The sequence below is a fragment of the Alternaria postmessia genome, assembly GCF_024291825.1.
Source record: "Alternaria postmessia strain BMP 2775 chromosome Unknown scaffold_103, whole genome shotgun sequence".
NCBI lineage: Eukaryota > Fungi > Ascomycota > Dothideomycetes > Pleosporales > Pleosporaceae > Alternaria > Alternaria postmessia.
The window spans coordinates 39,740-60,324 of NW_026260176.1; the positions used below are offsets into that span (position 1 = coordinate 39,740).

General features: G+C 50.5%; 6 protein-coding genes across 6 annotated transcripts; 2 read left to right on the top strand and 4 right to left on the bottom strand.

Annotated features, from left to right (window-relative positions):
* Positions 1-2,456: 2,456 nt before the first annotated feature.
* Positions 2,457-3,359, top strand: J4E82_009861 (uncharacterized protein; the record flags this gene model as incomplete). The annotated part of the gene is made up of 1 exon (XM_051736082.1): positions 2,457-3,359. The coding sequence occupies one exon, from the start codon at positions 2,457-2,459 to the stop codon at positions 3,357-3,359; it is 903 nt and encodes a 300-aa protein (XP_051584156.1).
* An 891-nt stretch (positions 3,360-4,250) lies between these two features.
* Positions 4,251-6,035, bottom strand: J4E82_009862 (uncharacterized protein; the record flags this gene model as incomplete). The annotated part of the gene is made up of 4 exons (XM_051736083.1): positions 4,251-4,381; positions 4,434-4,800; positions 4,851-5,705; positions 5,757-6,035. The coding sequence occupies 4 exons, from the start codon at positions 6,033-6,035 to the stop codon at positions 4,251-4,253; spliced, it is 1,632 nt and encodes a 543-aa protein (XP_051584157.1).
* Positions 6,036-8,587: 2,552 nt separating this feature from the next.
* On the bottom strand, positions 8,588-10,054 carry J4E82_009863 (uncharacterized protein; the record flags this gene model as incomplete). The annotated part of the gene is made up of 2 exons (XM_051736084.1): positions 8,588-9,766; positions 9,821-10,054. The coding sequence occupies 2 exons, from the start codon at positions 10,052-10,054 to the stop codon at positions 8,588-8,590; spliced, it is 1,413 nt and encodes a 470-aa protein (XP_051584158.1).
* Positions 10,055-11,116: 1,062 nt separating this feature from the next.
* Positions 11,117-11,932, bottom strand: J4E82_009864 (uncharacterized protein; the record flags this gene model as incomplete). Its single annotated transcript, XM_051736085.1, has 1 exon — positions 11,117-11,932. The coding sequence occupies one exon, from the start codon at positions 11,930-11,932 to the stop codon at positions 11,117-11,119; it is 816 nt and encodes a 271-aa protein (XP_051584159.1).
* A 606-nt stretch (positions 11,933-12,538) lies between these two features.
* On the top strand, positions 12,539-16,434 carry J4E82_009865 (uncharacterized protein; the record flags this gene model as incomplete). The annotated part of the gene is made up of 3 exons (XM_051736086.1): positions 12,539-13,634; positions 13,689-16,351; positions 16,414-16,434. The coding sequence occupies 3 exons, from the start codon at positions 12,539-12,541 to the stop codon at positions 16,432-16,434; spliced, it is 3,780 nt and encodes a 1,259-aa protein (XP_051584160.1).
* Positions 16,435-19,226: 2,792 nt separating this feature from the next.
* Positions 19,227-19,886, bottom strand: J4E82_009866 (uncharacterized protein; the record flags this gene model as incomplete). The annotated part of the gene is made up of 2 exons (XM_051736087.1): positions 19,227-19,779; positions 19,828-19,886. The coding sequence occupies 2 exons, from the start codon at positions 19,884-19,886 to the stop codon at positions 19,227-19,229; spliced, it is 612 nt and encodes a 203-aa protein (XP_051584161.1).
* Positions 19,887-20,585: the final 699 nt, after the last annotated feature.

The following is a 20,585-nucleotide window of genomic DNA, read 5'->3' on the forward strand; positions in this document are numbered from 1 at the left end:
GCCAGATACAACCTCGAGCTTATTATCCATGCCTATCTGATCTATGATAGAGCGGTTGTGCACACAATGATTGGTTTTGCAAGCTTGGAGTTTTGGTCGTCTCTCTCTATTTGTGAGCTGACCCTAGACAGGACTGAGTTGGGACAGTGGCGATCTGAAGACTGAATAACCATTTCAAAAGTAGAGAGAGATGCCGGTTCCTCGCGAAGTGGTGGAACAGCATTCGCATCAAGCGTTTCGTAGTAGCACACTAGTAGCAAGCTCAATGTTTTGCGATACCACTTTTGATCACGTGTGCGAGATTTCTGTTTGGAACGATGCGTGGCTTCCGAGCCTGTATCGGTAGCCGAAGCTTGAGAAGATCAACTTGTGTCTAGCCCATGATGTATCGCGTCAGCTGATGACCAGACTTCCAAGGTTCCATCATAATTGCATGTGTGGTCAGCCAATTTCACGAAGTGGCAAATCTACAGAGCCGCAGAGTTGTCTCCACCAACTCCTTCATGTGCAGCGCATCACATCTAGTCATGATCCTGGCACAGCGGTCGCCGTTATGTCGCCATGCTCGCCGAGCGGAACCCGTCCAATCCAGGTTCACCAGATCGGCCCGCTGGCACCCAAGCGCCCAGCATTTGGGTAGCATAGATGTGGTTTAGCCCATTGAATTGTGCTATCGGCAATGGCTCTCCGTCAACGTCGGCTATGGCAGCGAAAGCCGGCGGCAAGATCGTGGATGACTGTCCACTGTGGCTGACCGCTGTGGCTGAGGCATCAGCGTCGCGGCATGCTGGAACCATCTGCAATCGAGCGGCGTCGCGCAGCATCGTTATGACCAAGCTCTTACAATCTACACTCAGGCAAACACGAATTCACTCACTTGAACTCAGCTGTGATCTCTTTTCGTATGCTCTCGATGCAACAATATCATCTCTTGTGACCAACTGTGACTACATGGTCGAGCGCATAGACCTTCATCAAGACTTCAGTCAACAGTAATTTCATCTCGTTCCAGAGTCAATTACAGTCGTTATCGTGGGCAGTCGCGTGTGAATCGCGGCCAGCGAGCCGGCGCTGCAGTGTTGACTGCAGTACACCATATGCTGGACCGGCTTGTCGCTGATTCATGAAAATACTGGGATCGAGATCATACAATGGGTTCCGTGAAGCGGCCTCACAATTATCTATCGATAACGTTGTGACTAGGTTGGGCAGCTTCAAAAGTGGGCGGCAGTTGTGACGGAGGCGGCAGAGAAGTTGCGGACACTGATGGGGCTTACGCTAGACTGGGTTGAGCGATAGATCTTGCTAGCACTAGCGCAGGGGAATATCAACGCCAGTTATTCGCTCCTTGCCGCCAATGCTCTGGGGCGCGGTACCCCAGAAAACCTTGTCGATACGCGTGGGCCCTATGCACTTGCTTTTTCGTTCGCTCCAAGGCAGGCAGGCAGGGCATCTGATTCAGCTGCTGCTTCGATGGCTCGAAACCACGTTTCTATGCAGGAACAACTCGGCATTTGTATCCGAATCATATCGACTGGAGCGCTAGGGACTTGATCGTGCGCTAGAAAGTGAGGAAATAAGCAAATGTCATTTCCGATCTCTCGGTGACATAGGGCCGGAAGGCTTGATCTGGCGTAAAACCCGCCCGTCTACACCCATGAATCCGGATAACGACCCATGCGGCTGAAGCCGAGTAAGTGTCAATCGATTGATCACACTGATTGCGCGTCAGCCCATCACTAGTCGAACTTTATTCACAAAGTCGTGCCTCTTGATCGGTGAACAATGTCAGCTAACAGTGTGATAACGTTACCAAAATGCAGTCTGCTATGAAGAGGAGCGGTTCATGCGAGTCATCCTGTGTACTAGTAGTCTTGGACAGATAAATGAACCTTGGAAGCCTCTCGCGAAGACATGCAGCTATGGCGCCACCAATCCTGGCATTCAGGCGTGACATCTGCACAGGGCCAACAAAAGCGCGCTTGCACCTGGACACAATTGCCAGGCCAATCAGCGCTCGAACCTAAGCCGGGGAATTCATTCCGTCCCCCTATGGTGAACAAGATCATCGCTATGGGCGACACCTCCAGAATGCGCCACAAATCCTAGAAGCCCATCTAAAGCTCATCAAGTGCCGTGAGCGAAGACGTCTAAAAGATCCCATGGAAGATGTAGTCGGTCCTGGAATGCGAACTTCGCCTTCATCCTCTTCCTCTGATCGCCTTCAGCAGCAGATATTAGTCTGCCAAACGCGACATTCCTCAATCACTTAGTTCTCAGTGCGGATTCTTTCTCTACCTTCCGCTGATGGGGCATACCTAGCCGCCGATCCCCTCGACGTTGTTCTAACAAGCACATGCGCGAACACAACGCGGTCTTCGCGTTCAGCCATGGCAAAAGAGGAGGACGTGGGCGTGGTCGGAGGGGTAAATGCATCGTTCCCAATCCTCATGACGATGGTCGCATTCTTATCCATCGCGCTGTACAACGTCATCGAACTTACCTTTCTCGTCTTCGCCATCTTCAAAAAGCGTAGCGGGCTATACTTCTGGAGTTTTGTCGTGGCCACTTGGGGTATCGCACCTCATGCTGTTGGATTCATCCTGAAGTTCTTCCAGGTCACCACACTAGACCTGCTATCGAGCGCGATAGTGGGCATAGGCTGGGGATGTATGGTGATAGGGCAATCTGTCGTTCTCTATTCGCGTCTGCATCTCGTTATCCGAGATCGGTCTCAGACACGTTGGGTAAAATATATGATCATCTTCAACGCTATCGTCCTCGGGATTCCGCTTCTGGTTCTAGCGATGGGTACAAACTCTCAGCAATCGGCTCGTTTCCTGCCAGGGTTTTTAGTATACGACAAGGTCCAGATCGTGGTGATCTGCGTCCAAGAGTTGATAATATCCATCATCTACATCTACGAAACGGTACGTTTGCTGGGGCACGACACTGATAGCAACGGCCGCGGACCTCTACAAAAGCTACTCAGACACCTCATCTTCGTCAACATTGTAGTCCTGATCCTCGACATCACCCTCCTTGCTGTCCAGTTCTCCGGTCACTACGAGATTCAAACAACGTACAAGACGGCTGTATACAGCGTCAAGCTCAAGATTGAATTCTCTGTCCTTAATCGGCTTGTCAGCATAGTGGAGCACAAACACAATGGTGGAAATCCCGGTATCAAAACCCTCTCTTTGGGTCCATGGACTCAGAGCAGGAAGACGCGCTTGAGCACCAAATTTGATGGCCCTGGCGCCTTTTCCAAGATCAAAGAGACTAGCTCGTCAGATAACAGGGGGAAGGACTCATTCGTGGGACATCTAGAATACATCTCCGCCAGGGAGGGGCGTTGAAGGCGAGTGTACCGGACAAACAAATGTTTAGGAAAGAACTTGCTATCCTCTTCGTAGCTAATACATTCATTCCACGATCTTACCAGTCGCTGCACGAAATTTGTAGGAACGGTTGTCGAGTTACGCTTTACTAATCGAGTGCTTGACATTCTGTGAAACGCAACTAGCGCCTTCAGACCGAGACTTTACAGCCTGGACCTTCCAAGAGTCTTCTAGTGACAGACAATCGCTAACCACTCTAACCATCTCTAGCTATCCTTGACTATGCGGCGCGTCGTCGCACTGCGTACGATACTGGCAGAGCCTTCGCAATGCTGGACTTCTGAACCCTCGGACTGACTGCCAGCGTATTTGCTAACACGCTCGCTATAGCGGTGAAGACGCGCTGGAAGCCGTCCACGAAGCTATGAACAGTGGCAGCCTTACTCGGGTGAGCCTATGCTATTGCCTGAACGATGAGGACATAGCCCTCTGCGCCTCGGACGAGAGCTGCGTCTAGTCCTGATGCGGCTAGTTGATGGATTACGGCGGTTTAGAAAAGGTTCCCTGACAGCTCGGAGGCTAGTAAGTGCGCTACAACAAGATGCAGACTGGAGACAAGAGAGAACGTCCCGCGGCCCTGAGAGTCATTTTCACGCTGCGCGTAGGTCTGTACTGGCTGCCAGTCATTGCGCAGTTTTGCGGCTTACACACCGCCTGGATGCTAATGCTGACGTTTGTCAAGACCATGTCACTGCCCATACAGAACACGACTAGTGCGCTGACCAAAGAGAAACAACAGCATACACTCGACGGTGCCCAGGTGATAATAGAGAGATGTAATCAATAGAGAAAAGAATTATAGGCTACTTGGATCCGAAAATTCGTTTGGAGAGTCCCTGAACCTTTCTATCACTTACCAGTCGATGTATTGATAATAGAGTCGATAAGGACAGCTGCATTCGAGAGCGCCTCATCTGCATGCCTGTATCCGACTAGCTGGATAGACACTGGCGTATCTTTAAAGAACTCTGGTCCTGTGTCTGGATCGAGCGATGGTCAGCAGGTGGGATATATGACGAAAACTGTACGTACATAGACTGTAGACCTTCGCATCTTCAGGCCCATACTTCGCGGTGATTGTTTTGTCTAACGCATCTGACGCTGCTACATCATCGACAGGAATAACCACAGCCGGAAAGTCGAGATAATTCCAGAGACCGGTGTAGGAAGCGGTTGTCCAATGGTCAAGAGGAACGGCTGTATGTGGTGCAGGAGGCATGAGAATTGCATCTATTCCGTAATCAAGAAACAAGCGCTGATATTGCTTCGCAGCCGCTGCTCGGTGCACGTTCAGATTGCAGAGGCCTTCCAATGACGTTCCCTCGAAGTTCAAAAGCTGAATCGCTTTCAGTGAGGGTACCTCTGGCTCTCCAGTCCTGGCGAGCTGTTCGCGATAGTGCTGGAAGCAAATCAGTCAGCAACCAAGATCGTGGGGTATTGGCAACATACATCACTTCCTGGATACGAAAAGTACCGGAGTAGAGCATTGTAGTGTTCCTTGGTGTTTGGCAAAGTGATAGGAACAAGCTCAATTTCACTGTTGTTACGAAGAAGGTCAGCAGCCTTCTTGAGGCCACGTCGAACAGGTGGTGACGGCGTATAGATGCCATCGTCCTCAACCAGGCCAATGCAGAGCTTCTTTTTGACTGGTAGATTCCGCCATGGCAGCGAGATGATTGTGCTGTCGTATCTCCATGTCTCTGACTCCATGACAGTTCTCATAAATAGGGAGCAATCCCGGATTGAGGTTGCCATAGGCCCTACGGAAGAGCGTACTCCGTGAGCACCTGGTACTGTAAGGTTGCGAACTCCATCGTGAGGTATCAGTCCAACACTTGTTCTGAAGCCGTAGATACCGTTGCAAAGTGCTGGAACACGTATGCTCCCACCAATGTCAGTACCGACGCCGAGTATACTCCCGCGTAGGGCAATGAGGGCGCCTTCGCCGCCGGTGCTGCCACCAGCAGTCAAGGTAGGGTTGCGAGGGTTTAGTGTCCTGCCAAAGACGTTATTGTCGCTGTCGGCAGGTATGGTCAATTGCGAAACGTTTGTCTTGCAGTAAAAAACAGCGCCTAGGTCGAGTAGCATGGCAGCAAGAGAGCTGTTCTCTTCTGCAGGCTGTCCAACGTAGCAGGCCAATCCAGTCGAAGAGTCATGGCCAAGGATGTCGAAGCTATCTTTGAGCGAGATGGGTAAGCCCCAAAAGGGTGGAAGGACGTCACTGGGATTCTCTTTGCGTTCCTTGTCGAGGAGTCTGGCGCGTTCGATCGCCTCGCCGAAGAATATTTCTGTGAGACAATTGACCTACGTCAGAAGGTTAGTAACCATCTCAGGAAGCCCAGCCAGGTGACTGACTAGCTGTTGAGCAATAGCAGCCCTCTTGCAAAAGGCCGTAGTGACTTGCTCAGCAGACCAGGTTCCCTCCTTGAGCTTCTTGAGAAGCGTCGTGGCATCGAACTTTGAGGTGATGTCGCACTCGACATCACTCAGAACGCCGCAGGTGATGGGAATATGTAGAACGCTCGTGGCATTGCGTAGCGCTGAGTCGATCAGCCACTGTGGAGGAATCTTGTTGTTTCTTTCGGTTTGCTTTCGAGCAGCAATAACACGATAGTCTCGCATTCTTAGAGACATAGCAGATGGAAGTTGAGATGAGAATGTGGGAGTAGGTGCCTGCTTTACGTCTATCTTTCTTCATCATTGTACTTATACCTTCCCAGGGTGCCTAGGTAGAGTCGAGCTACTTAGCGACATCATGGGCGGACCAGCTTGTTTCGGCTTCCAAATATGTATTGAAAACCTCCGGTTCCGGTCGCTATGCCGCTATGCGAACAAGAATAGATGATTTTGATGATAGCTTGAGCGTGATAGAAGGCACCATGTAGGAGATGAAAGACCAACGGGTTCAGGTTACGCTACCATACTGATCTGTAAGCGCTAGCATGAGTCATTTCACGCTAGGAAATCTCAACCCTCCAGTCAAACCTCCGGCCAAACCTCCGGTCAAGCGTACCGTTTGGTTCTTCAGGCTTCACTCATTCTCTCACTTGGTCCCTTGCGTATCGATCGCGGCAGACTTTCTTAAATCTGGAGTCTTCCCATGCAGTGAGCCTTCGCACATCTTAATTTATCGACTCGGCAAATCCTTCGGGGTTGGACGCGAGCCTGAATGGCGAAGGACACAGCGAATACACGGAGGCTCCGCATCGCATGCGACCGATGTTATGATCTCAAGGAGCGATGTGTTCGCGAGTGCGTTACAGCGACTTGCGTCAGATGCGAGCGGTTGCGCTTGCACTGCTCAACTGACAGGCCAGTGCGCCCATCTGGCCGTCGACCGCAACACGGTAAGCGGACGGTTTCGCAGAGGAGCTCGACGTTACTCAACAAATCGGAACCAGCGTCAATTGATGTGAGCACCAAGTTGCAATATGTTCCCGACTATGATATTTGCGCGGAGGAGAAAGAGCTGTTAATGTTCTTGCTGGGTCAGCCTGAGAGAGTTCAGTCGCTAGTCGTGCTCCGCAGTTTTGCAATCATCGAACAACAGGCACTAGCAGCTTTGCTACCTTTTGCACTGCCAATACTCAAGCATGCTTACCTTGCATGCGCTGTCTGGCTCAAATCGCTCCAGTATGGCACTGGCGAAGAAGTCGCTAGAAACGCGGGAGTCCTTTTCGCATCCCCCGCCATGAGCACATTGCGTACACTCTCTGTCACGACCGAGCAGGACGCCACTCTGTGCCTTGCTCTCGGGAACACATTGGCATTCTTCGTCTATTCGAGCATTGGCTACGGCGTCGCAGATATCTGCCACTACTGCATTAGTGCAGTGAGCCCAATCATAACTTCTACGCCACCAAGTTTGCCTCTGGAGTCATGAAAAAGCTTCCTTGAACTTCTCGAGGTGATGGAATGTTTGACACATCGCCGGTCGCCAACACCAAGAGCACTGCAGCAGCTACAAGAGCGCGTGGATAGAAAGCTTGGCCTCTGCCTGCCTTTACTGCCACATTTTCAGGATCTCTGCATCATCAGCCATTCCTTGTCAAACGAGACCGATGCAAGTTGCATAGCCCGCATTCATGCTCAGCTGGACAAAATCTATACCGCCGTGGATGAATGGATCCCGTCGCACGCACGTCAGATACTTGACCACTTCGACTCCACTGAGCTCGTCCATCTTCTTGCGCAAGCTAAGGTTTACCGACTAGCTGCACTATTGGTGGCTCATAGGTTAAGACACGACTTTGGGAGCGAAGATGACAAGGCTGATGTCTGGTCAAATGAAGTAATGAGGGAGCTTGAGCTTACGAAGCATATGACGAAGCAACCGCTACGATTCGTCACGCTACCGTTCATAGTAGCAGCCATTGAAGTCAGAGGTACGGAAGCGCGCGTTAGCACACTGCAGGCGGTCAAAGATTACGTCGATGGTTTTGCACCAGTCATCCAGCGAGCGACGACAACTTTTCTCTCGCGGATCTGGCATGAACGAGATATCACGACGACAGCTCGTTGGTTCGATTCAATTTCTAAGCCATGCGTTGTTTTGCATTCAATAGACACTGCTCTCTGTTCCTGAGAGTTGCGCGCTAAGGCTAAGCATTTGCGTACTACCTCCTACACTACGAGGGGTACAATAATGACAGTAGAGCCTGGAACGAGAAGGCAGAAGGCAGGAAAGAATCTGATCCCCGCGCACACAGGACGATAGCCTCGAACAGCCATGAGGCAGAGCGGTAGATAGTAGAGTACAGCAAGGAGCTGAACCAGTCTACGTATCCTTATCTCTGTTTGAGCGCAAGACTAGACAGCGTGTCGAGCTAGACATAAAAGCACTCTGCGGCTAGGCTAAGCGCGCGAAAGAGGAAATAGATGTACAAGTACTATCGAACCAACAGTCAAGCTACGTGACTCTGGGCACGACAATGAAGAAAGAACAAGTTGACTCCTCAAAGAAGACGTCCTAAGGCTGAGAGCATAAAACACAGAGCGTCGCGGCAGATCCGCAATGTAACACATTCCTAAGGAGGAGCAGGGGTAATTACGTGAAATTTCTACGAAATGAGACAACGTGCAAACTACTGCGGAACTGTTAAGAATCGGAGAACTCTGAAGTACATGATCAAACCTCTATGCTCACGAAGCAGAAGGTTTTATGATCTGGCTGACTTCCCTCACGACTATGGTCCGCGGACACAAGCATAGGTATCTTTCCACAAGCCACTGCAGTCTGCCTTTACAGCCGGATTCCACTTGTAGAACTGCGCCAACGTGATCTTCTGGTAGCTCAGCACCTGCTGACATGTCGTAGAACCGCCAATAAAGTGCCACAAGGTGCAGCCTTTGGTCATCCCGGATTGGATGGGTGAAGGTGTTGCGGGTCCGCTGGACGTCTGCGTTGGGGATGGTGTAGTTGTGGTCGGGGACTGGCCGATGACACCGATGCATGCATATGTGCTGCCCCAGATGTTTGTGCATCCGCTGTTCAATCCATTCCACGATATGATGTCTGCTACTCGGGCACCAGTCTTCTGGTTGATGACATCGCACGTATATCCTCCTTCAACAAAGAAGAACTTATTACAGTTCTTCACTATTCCTGGCTGAACTGGTGTTGGCGTCGATACGCCATTGCCGGACTGGGTAGGACTTGGAGAAGATGAGAAAGTGGACGAAGTCGAGCCACCAATCACGCCGATGCAAGCATACGTGTCGCCCCAGATGTTGGTGCATCCGCTGTTCAATCCATTCCATGCAACGATATCGGCTACTCGCGCACCGGTCTTCTGGTTGATAACGTCGCATGTATCTCCTGATTCAACGAAGAAAAATTTGTTGCAGTTCTTCACGATCCGTGGCTGCACAGGCGTCGGAGTCGAAACACCATTGCCAGACGGAACTGAAGTTGTAGGAGAAGGGCTGGGTGAGCCACCAATTATGCCCACGCAGGCATATGTGTCCTGCCATAAATTGGTGCATGCATTGTTGAGTCCATTCCACGAAATAACGTCGGCAGTGCCTATGCCATACTTTTCAGCCATTGTGCCGCAGTTGTCTCCCGATTCGACGAAGTGGAAGGTTTTGCAGTTGCTCACCATCCCGGGGCGAACGGGCGATGGTGTAGCCACGCCGTTACTGGAAGTCGGAGTGGCACTGCTAGTAATGACACTGGAAGAGGTTGGTTGGGCGGGAGAAGGGGACGACGTGGGCTTGGAAGTGGGCGTGTTGGCTTTGGAACGCGATGAGCTAGGTGTGCCGGACGTTTTCTGGGTAGTTGTTGGTGCGGGCTCCTTGACAGCCTCGACGCAAAAGCTATTGCCGGACACAAGTCCAGTGCAGTCAGCGCCGATAGAAGGGTTCTTAAGCAGCAGTCAGTTCATGCAGATCGAGGGTGGTGTTTTGTCTGTACATACCCAGCGGCGAAAAGCATCTAGCTCAATCCAATTGTCGTCGAGGACTTCCTGACAGGTCATGGAACCATCGTAGTCGATCCACCAAGAGCAGTAGGACGTGGTTGCTGGATCGGAAGCCAGGCTCGGTGTTTTCCCGCTGCGTGACTGGATACGTGAGGTCGCCGCTAGCCCTCCTGTACAGAGGCCAAGCACAGAGAGGGTGGTCACGGTACCGCCGAGCGTGAAGGCGAACATGACTGACTAGTAGTAGAGAGGACAGAGTAGAGGACTGAGTTGATGGACTTGACTGGTCCCCGTATTTTATGTGTAGATTCTGTATTGCCCCTGATGTGCTTGTGGGCATTTGCAGTGGTAGAAGTGTTGGCCCCCAGCATCCTAGCAGCGCTAGCCTTAGCAGCACGAGGCTTCATCTTCTGGTGTCCGTACGGAAGGATGAATGTAACCATCCGGTATAGGAGAGTCGCGTAGGTTCTGCCTCGGTCATTCTCGTTGATTGCGGCCTACCATTCTAGGAATTACTGCCCAGACCGATTGTGACCTTGATCTCAAGATCCTGGGAGCCAAGGCCGCATTGTAGTAGTCACTCTACGATGACTGACGGCCTAATGCTCGACTTTGGCCACCAACACGAAGCACACTTTGAAGAATCCTACGATCTTGTAAGGCGTTCCGTAACTCACTCTAATAGGCGAGCAGTGCAATCAATGCCCTCCTCAACGTCTGTTCTACTTGGGTAACATCCACCTCGCTTCCGAGGCCAAGCATGGGAGACTCGCCTCGACACTTCATATTTATTGCGTAAGCTGACAGCTTGTTTGCCAGTAGCTAGTCTGTTACGCCCTGCATGATGGACCAGGTGTTCGTCTTACACTGTCGCGCTCGCCGAGGCACGGGAAATGGATGCACACTTCTGTGGTTGGATAGACAGGGCTCTGCATGAACCCAATATGGAGCCGCTTAATTTATCTTGAGAACACCTGGGTAGAGTTCGGGTACCTTACATATGGAATTGCTGCAGGGGTCCACATCAGCACGGGCCGTCTAGCTCCCGAAGTCTAGACAGCTTGGGCATACATCGATTTAGCCGTTATTGCATCACTACTTCCATTCGTGTGCATCGCATTCTTCGATTATTGAATTACGGTACCAAAATATCTCGCTAGATGGCTCGACATGCCTCTCGCCAGGCTGCTTATGCCATGGTTGGCACCCACTTCCCCTGCATAATCCGCAGCGACCGCGGCTTGTGAAGCATGTGTTGTAGACAATCTCAGAAGGTCCTCAGAGCGACCTTCTTCAGCATTTCTTGCGCGCTGGCATACTCAACGAATCGATGCCTCGTTGCAGCGCCATGATAGCCAGTCCTTCGCCAAATTCGCGCTTCTGGATGCTACGGCCGCTTCCCATCCCGATATCTCTCTTGAGGCTGCTTTCGAGATCGTTGTTGTTGATGGACTTGGCAATGGCAACAATCTCCGCGCGCATGACCCCTCGCTTTGTGGATTGTACTCCTTCAATAGTGGCTATGGCGTCGAATTCATCGAAGTCTCCGCCTTGCCAGGAGATGGACTGCGTTTTCGCAGAACCCACGCGGGCTTTGCTAAGTCGGCCATTTATGTAGTCGAGCATGGCTTTGGCCTGCAGGCTGCGTCTGCTGAGTTGCGCAGCTTGCATTCCAGTGACAATCCTGCTGAGGCGTTCAGAATCTCCACTTGAGCGAAGGCTCGACATGTAGTCAACAAGCCGCTCAATTACGATAGCATGACCAGGGCGAGATTTCGTGTCCTCGTCGCGCCATAGTCCACCAAGGAGCTTTTTTGCATCGTAGACAAGATCATCTCTTTGCTCCCAACCCTCTACGTCGTCAAGGCTGGGGTTCATAAGGTCTCCGAAACGACCATCGAGATTTGAAGCCATCCCAAGGCGGTCGATATGGATAACGAAGTCCTCAAAATTGCAATCTTTGCATCCTTTAGCAACCTTGAAGTTGCTGTTATCTTTTTCGTAATCGACACGATACATGTCGAAGAACATGAGTATTTCGTATGCGTTGAGCTCGGCAAGAACAAAGATGGGGCCAAAGGCCAACACAAGAAGGTACAAAAGCTTCATGTTGATGGATGAGGTCTGCGGTTTCTTGTCAAGAATGACCAGATAGTCAGAAGCAACCGAAGGAATTACTTGCAAACCACGTTGGGCGGTCCGAAATAAGAAGGAGAGATGTAATGACTCCGCTCTTCACTCCCATTTCCGAGCTTGTCATCTTTTAATTACGATCCTAGTCAACAGTCTCGTGCCAACATCTTGGCAATGTTACCCTACACCCAGACCAATACATTGTTCATCCGTGCTAGCTCCGCACGACCCTGCAAGAATATTACCACAATCCTTCATCCCTCGTAAAATCTGACTGACAATAGATTACTCCCACTAGAAGTGCATGATACGTGTGGCGAATTCCCGAGGCGCACTTCAAAGGGGCACATCTTGAGCATAATCGCTCAATTCCCTGATGCAGGTCTTGTCAGACGGGTTACTTATATTGATCACTGAGTAGACTTTGGTCTGCACAGAAGGTCATCTTCTTCATTCTCAACATCATTCATTCCTGTTGCTGCAAAGCCAGTTCGTGATTACGGACCTCGTCTATCGTCTCTTCTTTTTCAATCCTATACACTCATGATATTTTTGTCATTCTTTTCGGCACGTCCTTGCACCATGTACTCGTCCGCTCTCTTCATTGTCTTCTTCACACTCATTTTTGGTGTTCAAACGCATGCTGAGAGCGACGCTGCGAGTCCTATAAATCCATGTCCTGTTCGATGTAGCAAGTCTGGATTGGATGCTCTGAAGTGGACGTATCTTCATGGTGTCGTCGCACTCAATCGATGCAAAAAGCCCCTGCTTTTCAGCACTATGCTGGACATCCCCGTCAACTCTCCCGACAAGCACATTACTATTCGTGCCTGTACGGATTCCGAGGATGACACAAAACAGGCACCCGACTATGATCCTGTGCCGTTCACCTTTGGTACACCAAAGAAGCGATCCGAAAGGTTGCAGTCTCCAGGCTGTCCGTCAAACATGGCTCCAAAGTCTAACCAGACTTCGGTTTACTACCATGAATGGCACACGAACCCGGCCGAAATGGACAGCACGGCCAGTGATGAAGATGCCGCTGCGGCTCTTCGAACGCTGAAAAGCTACATCACCAAGACCGGTGACTGTAGACACATTACGATGTTCGCTAAGGTCGGATCGGCTACTGTGGGAGCTTTTGTTGGTCACGCGGTCGATCGAGAGGCCTTCAGCCCCGTAGTTGAGCGCCTCATTTCAGCAATACAGTCCAGTGGAAGTGGCGAAACCAATCGCTTCACCGTACAAAACTACAAGGAAACACATTCATCTTCCTTGGGTTTTGGCATCGTTGCGGACCTTCAAAACAATATCACCGCAGCCCAGGAAGCGGTTTCTAGCTGGAGTCAGGGTAGAAGCCCCTCAGGCGCTGATACAACTTCTGGGTGGTCAGACTTCGACATCAAATACTGGCTTGTCAAAAGTATGAACAGCTCCTCAAATGCGACGGCGAATAACTCCACGAATCATTCTTCTAATGCTACCTCGTCTCTCAACTTGCATCGAAGGGCTACTTGTAGCTATCAAGAGGTATTCAGCGGTGACGATTGCTATGGGTTAGCAGAACGATGTGGTATCAGCTTGACGAAGTTCTACAAGTTCAACCCTGGAGAAGACTTCTGCAACAAGCTCAAACCTAAACAGTTTGTCTGCTGTTCGGCTGGCGACCTCCCTGACTGTAGGTGAAATCGCTGTCCTGGCTTTTGACTTGAGGACTAACATTCATCCGTAGTCCGCCCAAAGAAAAATGCTGATGGCTCGTGTTTTTCGTACGACATCAAGGATGGTGACGGTTGCTGGGCCCTTGCCGATGCGAATTATCTCACCACGAAGGGCATAGAAGATCTCAACAAGAACACGTGGGGCTTTGCTGGCTGCGACAACCTTCAACCTGGCCAGAAGATATGCCTTTCCGATGGCGAACCTCCAATGCCAAATCCTATCGAAAATGCCGTCTGCGGGCCGCAGAAGCCAAATGGAGAGGTTCGGGGTAACAAAAAGCTTGCCGATATGAACCCATGCCCCCTGAATGTCTGTTGTAACGTCTGGGGCCAGTGTGGAATGGACAAGGACTTCTGCATCGAGAATCCAGCTGATACAGGCGCTCCTGGTACATCGAAGCCGGGCATGAACGGATGCATATCTAATTGTGGGATGAATATCACCAACAATGCCAAAGGGCCAGCGAGCTTCGCCCACGTCGCCTACTTCGAGGCTTGGAATCAGGATCGCCCATGTTTGCATATGGACGTCACAGATATCGACACAAAGAAGTATACCCATATCCACTTTGCGTTTCCAAATGTTACTGCTGGAGATTTCAAAATCGACGTCGGTACGCTAAAGGACCAGTTCGAAAAGCTGAAGAAGATGACTGGCATCAAAAGGATAGTGTCACTTGGCGGTTGGGCCTTCTCAGCTGATGCACCAACCTACACCATCTTTCGTCAGGCTGTCAGTCAAGCCAACCGTGCTACATTTGCAGACAATGTGGTTGCTTTCGTAAACGAGCATGGCCTTGACGGTATCGACTTTGATTGGGAGTACCCTGGTGCCCAGGATATCACGCCCGTTCCCGGCGCCGCCGACGAAGGCACCAACTATCTTGAGTTTCTGAAATTGGTCAAACGTCGTATGGGAAGCAAATCAGTCTCGATCGCGGCTCCTGCCTCGTATTGGTATTTGAAGGCGTTTCCAATCAAAGAGATGTCTAGTGTCATTGACTACATTATCTACATGACCTACGACCTGCACGGACAATGGGACTATGGTAACAAATGGTCAAGTCCTGGCTGCCCTGAAGGCGACTGCCTACGTTCGCATGTCAATATGACCGAGACAACTACTGCACTAGCTATGATTACAAAGGCTGGCGTTCCCTCATACAAGGTTGTGGTTGGTATAGCTAGCTATGGTCGCAGCTTCAAAATGGCCGAAGAGGGTTGCACGAGCGAGATGTGCAGATACACAGGCAGTAGGACTGTGTCAGATGCGATGCCGGGACCTTGCACTGGAACGGGCGGCTACATATCTTCTGCAGAAATTCGAGAGATTTTGTGGAACAAAGAGCTTCTTGGAGTCAAGGAATGGAGCGATGACACCGATACCGACTATCTTGTGTACCAAGACACAGAGTGGGTAGCATGGATGACCGACGAGACCAAGCAAAACCGCATCAACAAGTACACAAAACTCAATTTCGGGGGAGTGTCGGACTGGGCTGTCGACCTCGACAAGGACTATGGCGATAGCGGCATTGGTAACAACGGCGAAGACGACGACAACCAAATGGGTGGTAAGAACTGCCCCCTCACCAAGGAATACGCAGATCTCGAAGCTCTGGCGAACGATGGTGATGTATCGGACGACTGCAAGCCCGTTCTCGCTGTCAGCATTCTTGAGAAGATGCTGGATGGTTCTATCACCAAATACAACGACGCAGACAATGGCTACGACAAGAACTTCGAGGCTTATGAACGAGTCATCAAGAAGAGTGCCGAGGCGGCTTTTAAAAAGTTCGCGGACTGGGAGTTCGGCAACATCCGAAAGTACACTGATTGTGACTTTCAACGATCCGGCGGGAAAGACAAGTACAACGGTCCCTGCGAGGACTTGATGAAAGATGATCCTTTGATCTTCCAGGGTAAAATGACTATGAAGATGACGATCAGAGATAGCGATGGCTTCTATGATACCCTCGAAGCAGAAGCGGGCATCATCTCTGATTGGATCGAACTCGGTGAATTCCACGAGGAGGTGAACGACTGCTCGAGTTGCCAAGGGCAACCCGCTTGCCTGTGCATCTACAGAGACGTCACTGTCACTGGTATACCTGTTCTCAAGAAGGATTTTGGCATTCCTGATCCCAAGGAGATTATCAAGAGCATCGATCTTGAAGCCACCAGAAATGCCATGTCCGCTCGCTTCTTCGATATCGTGGCAGGTATATGGGATGGCTCCAACGGCGATGTGGTTCAAGTCCTCTCAGTGCCAGTCTTTCTCTTCGCGCAAGCTGTGGACTCGATGGAGGAAGCGAAAGAGAAAGGCGGAGAGATCAGAGAAGAGGAGAAGAAGAATCTCATCATTACAATTATCTCGGCCCTTCTTTTCTTGATTCCTTTTGTTGGCGAATTCGCAGCGATGGCGGCGGGCGCAGCCACCGTTGCTCGCATGATTGCTATGGCCGGAATGATTGGGAATGCCGCTTTCACTATCGCAGACGTAGTTGCCAATCCGGAAAACGCGGCCATGGCTATTATGGGGCTGCTAAGTGCTGGACGCGTCCGTAAACCTCGAGACTTCGCAGAACTGGGCGCCGCTCGGCGAGCGCAGACCAAGTTCGACGTCAGCAAGATGGGTGCAACATTCAAGAAGCACGATGACTCTTTGCAAAAAGTACTCGGCAATTGTCGCAAGGACGGTTCAAAAGATGACGACAACAACAACAACACATGCAGACCAAAGAGAAGCTTGCTTGAGCTCAGTTTTGACACAAGCAATGGTCGCTTTGATTCACGACTTTCCCCGATGAATATCATTCATGAAGTTCATTACACGGAAGTTACTGCCCGGTTGCAACAAAGAGCTACCTCCTGCAACAACGGACCCATCACAAGGACAGACTCAACCACAACGACAAGCATCTCTACGTTCATGACGACGCCTCCAATGACCTGCTCAGAGAAGTGGTCACAGGCATGCTATCACTATAGTTCGGTGATGAGCGTTCATACAAACACGCCTGATATGGTTCGATTCACGTGTTGGGCGACGTCAAGTACTAGTAAACACGGCAAGGCAACAGATGACTGGGGTCTCTGGGGTAGTCGCCCAAGCATGCCCAGGACAGCTCAGCATCACTGGGAATGGTCAAAAGAATGGACCGAGTTCGGCGATTGCGAACGAGATGAATGGCCGCCGCGCTACTTCTGGGGACAGAATTCACAGAGTCCCAGGAAGAAGGCCGGGCAATTCATCCGCTTGATACCTCAACCTGACAACGGCGGAGCGGGTGGGATCTGGAGTGCGTTCTGTCCCAGCCACGATGCGTGGAAAGACGCGGCCAAAAGGACAATGAGAAATGGCGCAGCCACAACAACAAGTTCGACAGTCTCACAAAGGGTCGGAGGGGGTACAACAAGTAAGTAACGACATCCGTCTATGATGGTCGCCATGCTAAGATACCATGAAGCATACATTACAAGCGTTGGTGTCGAAGTGCCGAACGCTGTTTTCGAAATCAGACACTGGAAACACACAAGATTGACCTCTCATGCTGACGATGGATTGAGTGTTAATCGATGCTGGCCGAGCACTCTGGTACCTAACGATCCTGGCTTCGCACTGCTCACCGACGATCCATGGTACCAAAATCACGCAGCAGCCGCTATCAGCACATATTTGTACAGTGCAGCACCTCCTAACGCCGTGACAAGCGGCAAGTCAAAGTATCGCACGCTGCCTAACCGACCTTGGATTGCAGCCCGCTCAATGAATTTGCTCGATGTCATGCTGGGCAATGTTACCTCCCTAGCGCTGGGCTCACTTCCATCTACTACGGGACCAGACAGGTCTGACCAGGTAGTGCGTGCGCTCGACGTTGATGAAGCCTCATTTCCAGGAGCCTCGGGTAATGCTTCTATTGTGACGCGCTCACCATCCGCCACGCCTCGCGAGGTAATGGCTCAGCCCTCTCTCGTAGGCGCCGTGGAATACATACAGCCCGCGACCCCAGGATCCCCAATTTCTCTAGGAATACAACCAACAGATGTATAAAGATCACGGCCAGACCCTCGTTACAGTACAAGTTCTTGAGAAGAATCCCATCTCTCGACTTCTAGGCCGTATGCAAATTGGAATAGACCCACTGCTGCAATGCACTATCAACGGGTGTTTCTCAGATCGGTTCCAGGCAGTGACGAGAGTTGTACTCAAGGAAGAGTTCTCCCCAGTATCATATATAGATAGACAACATGCCCAAGAAGTTACTTAGTCGTTCCTGTTGTATCCTTTGTATCGTATTCGCGCCAGTGACTTCAAAAAAGAACATCCGTGTCAACTGCAGAGGTAGCGACCACTTGTTGGACTCAGAGACAGGTGGAAGAATGACGCCACGTACATCTGTTCAGCGCCTGGTCGTTGCACTCGTCTACTATAGCAAAAGCGATTCGCAACTGGATATTTATCAGCCATCGCGGTGGTTCATTTGAGTAATCACTCATGTGCTAAGGCCGTTAGTAATCTCTCTCTGCTCTAGGATGTCGGCAGCGACAAAGTTGCCGACAGTCAAGTGGCCAAGAGTTGCTGATCCTTTAGTGCTTACTCTGTACGGCCCTTTTCTCCCCATTTCTCACCATCGCACACGTTATATCCGACCGGCAACATCGATTGAAATTCGCAAAATACTGTGTAGACTTCAATCGTGCTGGGGAGTCCTGGATATCCCTTGAGACCTCGTAGCACAAGAGCCTGTTCACCTTTTGAGCCAGATTCATGCCACTTTTGGCGTCCATCGGATCGTCATCGCCATCCTATCATGCCTCAACACGGACACGTAAACCGCCGAGTCTACATAAATGCGCAGGATTCACTTCTACTAAGAATCTTTCGTGATCGTTAGCTAACCTAACCTGCTATTGCTGTGCTATCTAATTGTCTGCATAGCGTGTTGATGGTCCGCAAGAGATAGTAGAAGGTCGTGTAAGAGCACGGCGACTCCAGTTAGAAAGGTGATGGTGAGCCAGAGGTGAAGTCGCATCACCGACATATCCACGCGAGATGATACAATACTTTTGCCGTTATGCTTGGAAGCAAGTAGTATAGAGGCATCATCATACGCAGATCTGTTTTGATGATCAATGCTGCTACCACTCCATCAGTCTAGCCCGTTAGAGTCAATATGATCGCCAAGCTGCTCTTGAAACCACTGTCCGTCTGCAGTCAAGCAAATATCCCTGACCTCATCAGATAAACTTGACAACGAGACCGATGAACGGGCATGTGAGAACTCATTGTGGCTTAGATTGAGTCCTGTTACTGCCTTCTAGCCCCGGCATGGCCGACTTGGGCCGTCCAGGAATCTCCATCTGCTACCGAAAATCTTCGGATTGCACAACGAATGCCTAGATCTCGTGTGATTCCGAGTCTTTGGTCGCGAAAGTGAAAGTAATCAGAACAAGAGCTCGATTCATAATCGAGCAAGATAGATCAGGTAGATTGGGGCAGAGACACGTGCAAGGGCTAGTACATGGTTCGGCCACTACAGGAAGCGCTACTCAATTAACCGTGGGGTATGCGTCCAGATGTCCAACCCAGTCTTGACTCCTGCTATAGGTGGAAGCCCAGCATGAAGGGTTCTTGGGTCGCCAGCCCCAGCGTTATCGAGGTTTTTCCAAAACAAAGCATTTCCTGGAATGGGTCGTATAGTAACGCCTTCATGGTCATTACAATCAACAAACTGACACCACCTCGTATCCTCTTTCGACCAATCAATTCTCAAATCTGGGAATCTCGTTCCGCACGTCTCGCAAGTTGCCTCAAGAATGGCGAAAAAGGTTGTAATACGTTGCGTCTCGTTCTCTGGCACTGGCTCAAATTGTCTATGATCCCAGTGAGGTTTGAATTCTTGGCCGGCGGAATATCGAGTCATCTGAAGTGGTTCGTGATCTTCCAAAGACGTATAGCCTTGAAAAGAGGAGGCACGAGATATGATTCGCTGGACTACCGGGTCTGAGCTGTTCAAGACAGCAGTGGAACTTGTTCGCTCATTCGAGATAGCTGAGCTGTTCCCGATACCGACTGTTGATCTCATAAACAGATTCTCGCTGTTCGATGTCAACATGTCATGAGCTCATGTTCGGGTAACGACATACCCAGCCTGAAGGAGATGATTTCTCTCATATTTTGGCACGAAGTCTATTATGTAGATCATCAAAGGGTCGAAGGAGAGTATTCGTACCGAATACGCGTCGTTATACTGCAGCCTGGGGATGGATAAATGGAGCTGTGACCAGGACAATGCTGCTAGTATAGAGAGAACGCAGCAAGTTAGCGCTGGGCGACCGAGGGGATTGAACCACGCCGAAGAATACATCGTAACTGGACGAAACAAATCGAATGCTAAAGGCTCACTCCAAGGGATGAGCTGAGTTCGAGTTCTGTTTTGGCATTGCCTCATTATTCAGAGGAACAATGTGGGCGATGTACAAACGTACAACATCGTGACTAAGTTGAATCGGACCGCGGAGTGAACTCGTTCCGCAATGCCAAAATCGGAAATAATGTCATAAGAAGGGCCGCAGAGTAGTCATTCTTCACGATATCCATAAGTCGTGTACATGAAAAGAACAAGGCTGGGGTTTAAACCCTACGTAGTGCTGACGGAGAGGATTGAGGCCAGTTCCTGACTCGTAGTGGCATTCAAGTATATAAAGTACAAATGTTATCATACATTCGATACTGCCCTCAACTACCCCTTTCATCAAGCTACTTCCAATCAACTGTCAAAATGAAGTTCGCTCTTGTAACACTCGCTCTCTTCAGTGTAGCACTGGCTGTGCCAAACTCGCAATATGTCGCACGTGACGCTCAACGAGGCCCCGTTCGACCGCCCGGCAACACTTGCTCTATC